Raw genomic sequence first — 10,922 nt, forward strand, 5'->3', positions numbered from 1 at the left:
TTTTTTTCATAAATTTACATATAGCCTGTCTTCATTTATTTGTATAGTGCTCACAGATTTCTGCATTATTTACTGAGGGCTTCAGTGATTAGTTTTGTCACAAAAGCTGATCAGTGGTTGCATGTGTTTTGTGTGGAAATGATGTATGACAGACTCCAAAGACAGCAGGGCTAAGGCTCTTTGATAAATACTTTATTGTATTAATTATACATTTGAGGGTAAAACATTCTTTTTTTCATCCTGAGCAAGCATTTGCATCACATTTATGACTTATTACTGCAACACAATCAAGTTTAGGCTTAAGCCATTACTATGGCCACAGCAACACACGATGAAATACAGTACATTCACTCCGTCTGCATGTGAGAGCGTGGTCAGCTGGACAGAAAAACACAGGCATGCTTTAGAGGACTGATTTTAGAGTAGCTGAGTTTTTTTTTATTAGTATTACTGGCGGGGCATGAGGGAGCGGGGATAAAAAAAGGAAAAGGAAAAGAGGATGGAAGGACAGGAAAAATCTACTTGAACTGGCTGATGGGTGCAGGGATCTTAATGTCTTGTCCTTTCTCCAGTCTCTTCTCACATTCAATCAAGTAATTCACTCCGTCGACCACTGTCTGCACCAGCTGGACCTGCAAACACACACACACACAGACCCAGAGGATCTCATCTCTCACATCACCATCTCCAGGATTTTCTAGGATTGCACATATCAACATGACATTAGTGACATTCATCTGTGTTCGCTCACTGTCAATGGCTGGATGTGTGTTATTCACGCTTGTTACACACTATAAAGGACAGGGCTCTGCTCTCTTTGAGCATGTGTGGTTGTTTTTTGTGTATGACTGTGTAGAAGGAGTAGTTTGTTGGTGTATCAGACCTCAGACTGGCCCAGCCTATCCAGGTTGGAAATGTCAAAGATGCTGCCAACAGCAGCTGTGTCCACTCCACCAGTGCCTCTCTTCTGGAGACGCAGGTTCTCCAGGATCTTGGAGAAGCGAGGGTCCTGCATTGACACACGTGTTAGAGAGATGATAGAGCAAACACCTTTCAAATAGCAAACAGGAGAAATGGTGAAATGTCCTATCTCAAGTCAGCATGCTCTCTGTGTAATAAAAGAGGAGGTTGGGCACACCGGTCTCGTAACAAGTATGAAGTTCATCTTTAGGCATTACATCACCTTACAGCGTGTCTTCTGAAGTCCGTCCCACAGAGCCGTTCACTGACTGTATCTTAATCAGGTAAGAGGTCTATACCGTATGTAAAGAGGTGTTCACTGTACGTTAAACTGATAAGGGACAGACCTTGCTGAGAAGAGGCAGTTTGACGTGGACACCAGCGCGTAGGCCTGTGCCCAGGTTTGACGGACAGGTAAGGATGTAACCAAGGCGCTCATTCCACATGAACTCCCAGCCTTTCTCCTTTATCAGTCTCTCCACCTGAGGGGGGCACACAGCCAGTAAGCAGCAAATCATCTGTCTACACACACCTGATGCATTATGAAGCACTATATTTTGTAAGCAAATATATTCTGTTCAGAGGCTAGCGTTGGGCTGTTTTGATGCTCTGGATTAGAGGTTGTAACAAAACAATCTTGTTATTGACAGCATGGAGAAAACAGCACTTCCAACATAAGTAAATGCACAAATGCCATCGCCTTTTGCCATTGTATTTTAGCTTTTAGGCTTGCCGCAGACAGATCACATGCTATTGCACTGGGATGTTTGAAAAAACAGAACCATGGGCGCTGGTAACTATGGAAACCCTAAGATGCCATGAATTTACATTTAGTTTAGGTTCCGTTTTCATGTGATAACGTGTTATTTTTGTTTGTTTTCTCGAGATCTCGACTTATTTATGTCATTGTAAATATAAGTCATTATAAATTAGTATACATTAACATCATAAATATAACGGAACTTTGTTTTCTCAAGTTGGCGACATAATTCATTTGAGATCTCCCGTGCTAACGATTGCCATGATCACGGGAAAATAAAGCTGTTGTGATAATGACATAAATAAGATTTCAAAAAACAAAGAAAAATAACACGTTATCACAAGAAATTTAAATATATATTCATGGAATTTTAGGGCTTTCATAGGTTACGATAGGAAGAACTATATTGTGAATAGAAAGAGGATTGGGGCCCCATCAGAGCTGAAGTGGACCAGAAAGATAACTGAGTCCTCTTTCAAATGAACTCACAGTGTGAATGCAAAAAGAACCAAGTGCCTTTTCTCTTGGTCCACTTTTTGGTCCACTTTAAGAAGACTGGGTTTGGTTAGTTTAAAAAGGACTATGTCTGAAAACACCCTAAACCACTCTGCGGTGCGACCTAAGTGACACAGAGTAATCTATAACTGCATGAAGTCATGTACTAATGATAGATGGATTAGGACTCACAGGTACATTAGCATCTGTTTAGCAAACACATTTACTCATAATGAACAGATTTGTACGATGGGCCAAAATTTCCATTTACAGACAACTTGACATCTTTGAGCTGTGGATATTTTATTAATGATCTGTTTGCTAGAGAACCACCAAAGGCCAACTCCAAATGAGGGTCGAAACTAGTGAAAATGTATTTGCACTCAGAGAGACAAGTTCTCCCAACCCCCATCCCAACTCTCTCTCTCACTCTCAATTGCACACATGCACACACATACACACGTCGATAATGCATTTGTGGGCAAGAGCATTTGTTTACAATCCTCTGTTTCCACAAAAGGACATTTCTCCTCACTGGCCTGGACACAGCTGCACTGTTTCACCCAGAGCAGGAACAACAGCCTGCGTAGTCTTGGCGTAGGCGAAATGCCAGCATATATGCATGGGTGTGTGTGTGTGTGTGTGTGTGAGCTCACCTCTTGCAGACCCTTACAGAAACGCTCAAAAACCCTCTTCATGTTGCCTCCTTTCTCCATGGAAATGACTCGTGTATGATCCTCCTCATTCACCCACACCAGGAAGGTTTTGTTGTTGTTGTGCCTATAAGAGTTGGACAGTGTTTTAGGCACCTGAGCATTGAATACAGTAAACTCTCCAGAAACCCAAAGAAGAAATAATAGTCTGTGAATATAACTAAGATGCAGAGAGTTCAGCTCTAGGAGAAAAGGTCACACTGCAGAGAGAGCTTGTGAATCAACTGTGCTGTTTAACCAGATACAGGAAATCCAGGCTGAAAAGACATTTGTTTGCAGATATTCTGCACAGCTTCCTCATCCTTCAGTCTAACTTAATGAAAGCCTATGTTTATGACCAGATATTTCACACTTTACATCTTTCATTATGGTTTCTGTAATTGCTTTGTCAGCTCAAAATCTTTTTCCGATTATTCATGAAGAATCTGTCAGGTTTGGGGGAGGTGAAGATAGGAGGCTCTGGCTGGAAAGCTAGGAAAAACATGGGCATGCTTTGGGCAGGAGCGATCAATCGATGCTGGTTGCGGACGTCCGAGGTAAAACGATAGCAGTCGGTTATTTCTGGTCACACATGACATCAACAAGCTAAGAGGACAGTGAACTCTAACACACAACAAACGCAGAGTCTGTAACCGTGATATTACCAAGAGGGAAATGTAACCATGCAAACATCCAGTCAAGAGTCAGTCTCTTTCCTGTAACCATTTCACCAATTAGGGACAGTTGATAAGGGATTTACTGTTGAAGAATGCCTTCTATAATTTCATTTAGCTGCAGCGTTACCTGTTATTGAGTGCACATCAGAGGGCTGAAGGACGATGTAAAGTATAGTGTAAATCACATTAAAGGTTTGATGGTGCTGACTTCAGAACCATGCTTACCAAATGCCTCTAGCGTCAGGCCAATCACGAGCCATCCCTGCACATGTTAGCAGAGGGGAGACTGGCTTATCAAACAGGAAATGATCCTGAACGAATACAGACATGGGTAAAAATTAATTCATCATTTAAAATGAATAATATTAATCTTAATAAAATTAAGAACAGAAGCAATAGAGAGAAATATTTAAACTAACGCTCATACTCAGAGCTGGTGACGTGCTAAACTTGGCTCCCTGAAAAACATAACATACACCAAGCTTGTCATCTTTCTCCTGCAGGTAGGCTATTGTATAATTAGTCCATGCCTAAATATTTCCCTTTGATAAAATGACAAAACAGGCTTCTAAATTTCCACACTAACAACTACTGCAGCAAAAATTGTCACCATAATACCTAGTCATAATCATCAGTATCATCATCATCACTGTCTTCATTGTGCTTCCTCTTTGTAATGATAATAAAAGAATTATCACATTGATTAACTGCTGCTGCTCCTCCTCTGTCATCTGGGTGAGGCTGTAGTATTTTCCGGCCAGGTCCCCTTTCAGTCCGGCCAGAGCATCAATCACGACCCTTTCCACCTCCCGTCTCTCTGCACGAGTGCATGCTGGGGGGAGACTCAGGCCCCGGATACTCCTGCCTGTCCGCACGCGTGATGACAGCACGTATCGCTCATCAAACTGCCCAGACTTTATCTGCACCAAAGACAAAGACGCTCATTTATCGCAGCCCCAGGAAATCCCGACAGAAAACACACTGTAACAAGCTTTCTTATTTCTTATTGTTGCATCTAACTGAGTGCTGTAACTGCTCTTTAACCTCAAACAAAATCATGTGCATTTGGGTTTTAAAACATTTCTTTTCTATACGAAAATATGACTGCAGTATCTGTAATACTGTATGTGTAAAACGGCTTGTCCAGGACAAAGCTCAAAAGTAAATGATTAACTTTACTCTGCGCTAGAGTGAACTGCTGGTTGTGTCACCCCTGACAGGTGGCAGGTGAATGCAGAGCCTTACCTTGCTTGCATCCAGATCAGTGGGGTGTTTCATGTTGGTTGGGTCATAACCGTTGTGTCTCTCCTTAATGACAGGGTTAAAGATATCGGCAAACACCTACAGCCACAACAGAGAGCAAGGTTAGCTAATAGAATACAGATTCACAACTCTGGGCGTTAAACATAAGAGCTAGATAAATAACATTGTCCTCCCTTGCAGAAGAAATATGGGATAGTAAACATATATTATTATATTTTGCAAATAAAGAATTCCATAAGCACTTTCATTTACACAGTTACATGCAGCAAACACAGGTATCTCCATGTCAGTATACTGTACTTCATCTACTTCTGAATGCTTCCTTATGATCATTATCAATAGGATGAGCCAACAGGGTACTGCAGTTGAGATTTTGATGTGTTTCCTATCAAATAATATTCATGCTGTTTTCCAGAAGAACCTGACATAAAACAAAAGCTAATAAAGGAAGCTTTCAGAAGAGCCTTCTTCACTCTGCAGATGTTCTCTGGAATCTAAAGACACTAAACCTGTTCTTTTGTAGCCTCCCTCCAAAATCTCTGCTCATAAGCCACAAGGTCAGGAGCTAAAAATGTAAGAACTTGATGTCTGGTCACATGAGACTAAGCTAAATCAGAGAACCCTCTTTCTCTCACTCCTACCACCCCCCCACCCCCCCCCCCCCCGGCACTGCACTGCCAATGTATTGCAGCCTGCAGTCTGGTCAGAGAGGAGAGAGAGAGAGAGAGAGAAGAAGAAGAGAGAGAAGATCAGTGTATATGCAGTAAGACGCCGCTCAGGAGTCCTTCCCACACAGCTGTACAGGACCCGATTCTTAATTTTCTTCTGTGCATCACAGTAAAGACTGAAAAACTGGTTCACTCAGGTTCTTCCTGCTTTGGGTGTATTATTAAGCAAACATCATCCATTGTGATAATGATGTCTGACCTCATATGACTCCTCGTCTCCAGCGACCATGCCCACCGTCTTAATGAAGGGGTGCCCAGGGTTATCCACGCCCGTCTGGATGGCCTGGTCTAGCATAAAGCCATTCGGGGTAGCTTTGTCACACAGTTTAGCATAAATGGCTGGTGTCAGGTTGCTGGCCATGCAGTTGTTGTGTTTCCGTAAATCTGGGTACTCTGCACTGTTTAGAGCACACTGACTGTTAGCTTTTCCAAAAGACATGTATCTGCATAAAATATACTGACCCCATGAAGCAAACCCCATAAAAAGTTACTTTAGGTCAATATGCTTTGCAGCTGTGAATGATGAAATTAAACTCATGCCTATAGCGCAGACATACGACTGTCTGCATTTGTATCCAGATGACACACAACGGACTCTCCGTGTGCGTCAAACCGTCCCCTCTCTCAGTTACCGTAAAGGAGGCATTTCAATTTCATGAAAGCCTACGTGACATTTTGTGAGTACAAAAAAAGAGAGAAAAGAGAGAGGGTTATCGGTTTCGATAACAATGCAACGTAATGAAAGAAAGCCTATTACATAACACATGTAACATATCACATAACGGTTTGCTGTGAAAGGCATTGTGCTGTAATTCTCGAATCGTGAAGGTATACTTCTGAGGTCATTTGAGGACGCCCCAGATCGTTCCACACCCGTGACAAAAACTGACTGGGAATATTTTTTGCATAATGCCGGCGAACGCATTTCCTATCCAGTGCAAACATACAAACTGATATGTGGGATCCGGCTGCAGGCAAAATGTTATTTCAACAGCAGTGCAGTTAATAAAACAAGAATATAATTTGCGCAGCTGAAAAAAAACAGACGGCTGAGGGAGCCGCCGTTCGCATATTGAGTTCTCTGCTGTGTAGTATAAGCGACAGTTGAAATATGAGAGAATTTCGAAATGCAGAACACACAGGCATTTCTGACATATCTAACTCGTGATTGTTAAATGTGAGTTATTGAGCAGCTCACAACAGGCGATAGATTTTCAAATGGACTACCTTGGAGGGTATTTTCTTCGGACCTGAGCCCCTGCGTTGACATGTTGGTCTCTGGTCAGTAGGAAACCCGCGGTGAGGGACCCGGCACCAACTAATGACAAGATACCCATGTTCCTCTTGGAGGACAAAATCCTTCCGAAGTTGCTAGCCATTGTATTTCCAGAGTCGAGAGGCAGCTAGAGTCGAACGGTTCCCGCGGTCAGTGCTTCCCTGGATGGAGGAATGAATGAATGTATGACTACTCACACTGGAACTGTTCAGAGAGTGCGCAAAGAATGCAGAAGCATGAAGTTTAGCGTAAACCGACGGAGAACCGTCTATCTAACCTACCTTGACTGTACTTCAGCAGTGTAAAATGAAATATGGCTAACGAAATAGTTTGTGTCTAAGTCTATCCTAATAGTTTGTGACTTAAGTTTTATTCACCAGCAATATCCTTGAAAGCTGAAATTGGAAATGCCGCCTCAAATATGCCGTCCGCGTTCAAGGCTGATCTGCGCCTCTCTGCCGCACACTCGCACATATATAGAAGCTCGAATCTAAAAGGGCCAACCAAAAATTCGTAACCTGGATCCTACATCTCCCTATGTGCAACAGAAAACATTATTAGGCACCTACTCATTAGCCAGATTAACGTTATTTTAGGTAACATGTCTACTTTTCTCCTGCCCGAAAATTACTAGAGAATGCACACAATCGGTAGATACTAGCTTCTGAAATCCCATAAAAATAATCATAATTGAAATAGTTCTTAAAACATTTTAATAATGGCATTTGCAGCTCAGTTAATAATAATGTGCTGCTCTGTAGTTTAATTTGAAATACTCAAATGGAGTAAAGAGCAGTGAGAGTCCGTGGGCATCTCAACGAATCTCAGCATTTTAGCCTCACATTTGATTACCAAATTTTTACTCAGTGACAGCCCTTTGGGAATTTGTCTGGACAAGACCAGTTGAACAAACATGGGTGGAGCGCAAATACTGTCTGGCCCTCGCCTTTTATCCATACTTACTGCAGCTCCAAATCCCTCATGAATGCTGTAGTTTTCTAGACCCCCTAATCCCACAGGACAAAACACAACCGTGTTTCAGATCTCTCCGTCAGGCCTACACTGATGAAATGTTTGACTTTGAAAAATGTTTAGATATAAACACCGTACAATCCACAAATACACAGTCGCACCCTCTGAACTAAAAAGTACTGCAACTTTATAATGCTCAGAATGTGTATTTGGGTAGTCTGCATATATGAAGCTACATATACAAATAAGACTTGTAACTGCAATTCAGAAAAGCAAGCATGTAAACACAAAAGATACACAAATGCAGTAGGCGGAACCTGAAAGAGAGCATGTTTACATTTTTGGGTATAATACCCAATCCTAGATTTCTCCTCTGAACAAGACTGAGCCGTCAAAGCAAAACCTATCACTAAACCATATCCATATATTCAAAAACACAATAACAACAACAATGACACGACAAAAAAATAAAATGAGATTAAGTATAACAGCACAACAAATCCTCTTTGCACTAGGGACTATGAAAATCATGCTTTTGAGTTCAAAGAAGGAAGACTATAGGCATGTAAGTTTGTTTCTTGCATTTAGTAACAGCTTTCTTCTGGTGACCGCTGTAGACAGGCCAGTAGGAAGGGTGTGTAGCTGTTGATTTGGGGACTTGGTGACCTTGAGATGCAATTTAACTCTTCCACTCTCCAGCTATGAGCCTCTGGTTGATTTTTGTCCCTAACATAATTTTCTTTACTGTCTGCAGGGGCAAGAAGTACCCATGCTCTCTCCCTTGGCAGGTTCACCACTGTTCTAAACATGATTTTAAAAAGGATTTCTGGCCTAACAGTAGCAGGTGATGTGTTTAATGTTGGATGCATTTCTTTTACTGCTTGCACAACAGCAAATAATGACCCTAACTTAGCATGAATTCTCACGGCTACCACAATCCTGCTGTCCTTAACAGGAAATTGCTTATTGCATTTGGGGCTGAGTCTTTTTATCTGTGGATTTCATCATGTTTACAGTAAAATACTTTTCACGACCACTCATTTCTTAAATGGGAGACCTATGAGATTTTGAAAAAATGCAGCTGTGTTCAGTCTCAGGTTTTGCTTCCTCATACGTGGTCTGGGGCAGGTTCTCCTCCAAGTCTTACTGGGGACATGTGATTAGACCTTTCCATGATAAACACTTATGTATTTTAAAGGATTTAACTGTGTGAGCTCCAGGTGACTATAAACAGCAGTCCAGTAGCATTGCTTTATTCACATGATTTTGTATTAAGGCAGATGTGGCCCATATTTACTGAATTATAATGCCATGCACTAGAACGTGATGCTCTATGGAAAGAGGAGCAAACATTTTGCCTTGACTTTTCTCCTGTCAGTATCATTTGGTATTTTGTTCAACATTCATAAGAATCAAGTGTGAAGAGTTCACTGGACAAACTTATCGCTGTTTGGATGTTTGGTCTCCTCCTCCTCCTCAAATCTAATAACATTACATCTGAAAACATTCAACAAGCCTCTATTTTAAATGTCTCTACAAAAGTGATATTTCACTGAAATGTGTTTTTAGCCACCAGAGTAATTTAAAACAACAGGTCTAAATTATTAAAGTTTAAATTATTAAAATTATTGAAGTTTAAGGATTCAAAAAATACGAAAGCAAAATTGCCTCAACAAGAGCACTCTCTGTGTGCCAGCAGATTACTGCAGCTCCTGGACTGTTTGGCACTGATTAGATTTACAGGGATCAAATCTACTTAAACCAGTCCGCACAGTTACACCACATCGATCACATGAGAAAAATGAAAAAAAAAGCAAAACAAAACAAGGTAATTATTGAAAAACTTGCTGTTCAACTTATAGTAGTGTGTGCCTGTGCACATGGCAGTTTGGTCATTACTCACAGGATGAGAACAGGAAATGAGCATTTTTATATATTTGACCTGATCAAAGTTCAGCCCAGGATCAAACTGAGACATTTCTTTGGTAATAGATACGTGACTAAGAGCAGGTTTATTGAGAATTCAGCAGCAGTGTGAAAGAAAGGTCTACATTCAAACAGGAACCTGTGGAAACCTGCTCTTCAAAAGAAACCTAAAGCAGAAACTGCCACTGTCCAAACAAACAAGCATTATATTTTTTTTTTTCTATTTGTCTTGTACAAAGGGGAAATAAGCATTGCTACTACTGCTAGTACTGATTTGTCAGTAGTTTTATGGCTGTTTGATTGAATTAGACTGTGAAAATCAGTATTAAATAATATGTATATATAAATATATGTTTACATATACATACAATACATATGTCAATAACTATATGAATATTGAACAGCATCTCAAATGTCAGCAAAGGGAATTTATACATATCTAAGTAAGACAACTTATAACGATAAAAAAAAATCTAAAATAAATCCGATGACACTAGACGTAATGGAAATGGTGAGATGTTGAGTTTGCAGGAAAGGAGAAGTTGACTTACCCTTGCCAGAGGTCTTTTTCACCTTTACCAGTGTGTGCAGAGGATGGCAACCAACCAACTTACCTTTTCTCTTAACAAGGAACTGGAGCAAGAGAGGGTGTGGCTAATCCTTATCTCACCATTGAATTGTTAAACTTTGATAAAGTTTACCAAAGGTCCTGCAAGATCCATAATTATATCAGAGAAAAAGCACACTAAAATCAGACCATTACTTTCCTTAAAATATGCTGACAACCATATGAACTGCACACTTTTCTATATGGATAAACTGGCAGAGTAGCCAGTTTATCCATATAGATCATAGAGAGCACTGTCATACAGTGTTGGCCCTTCACTTGACACACTGCCTCCTGTTTGAAGGTCAGTGCCAAGCTAGAACATCCTGGCACTGAACATTAGAGCAAGGTGAAATGTCCTAGAGGAGAAAGGTAGCTCCATCTGGACTGAGTGGCTTCATTTGACTGCAGTACAGTGTCTTGCAAAGTAAAAACTGTCCATGGATGAACTTTTGCTCTGTTTATGACCGGACAACTGAACAATCACTAATTTAGCATTTTCACCTGTACTTTATCCAGTAAAACACAGTTAAAACGTTTAAGAGAAATGCTGGTTTTTCATAATG

At 40.8% G+C, this 10,922-nt stretch overlaps 1 protein-coding gene across 1 annotated transcript; it reads right to left on the reverse strand.

Moving 5' to 3' along the window:
• Positions 1-518: 518 nt before the first annotated feature.
• On the reverse strand, positions 519-6,957 carry LOC115830113 (creatine kinase U-type, mitochondrial-like). Its single transcript, XM_030794159.1, has 9 exons — positions 6,803-6,957; positions 5,775-5,973; positions 4,830-4,925; positions 4,283-4,504; positions 3,810-3,895; positions 2,872-2,995; positions 1,308-1,442; positions 884-1,009; positions 519-632 (listed from the first exon to the last, which is right to left on the reverse strand). The coding sequence occupies exons 1-9, from the start codon at positions 6,952-6,954 to the stop codon at positions 519-521; spliced, it is 1,254 nt and encodes a 417-aa protein (XP_030650019.1). The 5' UTR covers positions 6,955-6,957.
• Between the last annotated feature and the right edge of the window lie 3,965 nt (positions 6,958-10,922).

Source organism: Chanos chanos, chromosome 2 (genome assembly GCF_902362185.1).
Source record: "Chanos chanos chromosome 2, fChaCha1.1, whole genome shotgun sequence".
Classification (NCBI taxonomy): domain Eukaryota; kingdom Metazoa; phylum Chordata; class Actinopteri; order Gonorynchiformes; family Chanidae; genus Chanos; species Chanos chanos.

What these genes read in the sequence shown, in the direction of transcription:
- LOC115830113 (XM_030794159.1), bottom strand. Translation starts at nt 6,954, where the DNA reads ATGGCTAGCAACTTCGGAAGGATTTTGTCCTCCAAGAGGAACATGGGT. An exon ending in AGCAGCAGCAGTTAATCAAT is followed by an intron (nt 3,896 to 4,282) that starts GTGATAATTCTT and finishes GTATTCGTTCAG; the next exon opens with GATCATTTCCTGTTTGATAA. An exon ending in AACTGCCTCTTCTCAGCAAG is followed by an intron (nt 1,010 to 1,307) that starts GTCTGTCCCTTA and finishes GTGTCAATGCAG; the next exon opens with GACCCTCGCTTCTCCAAGAT.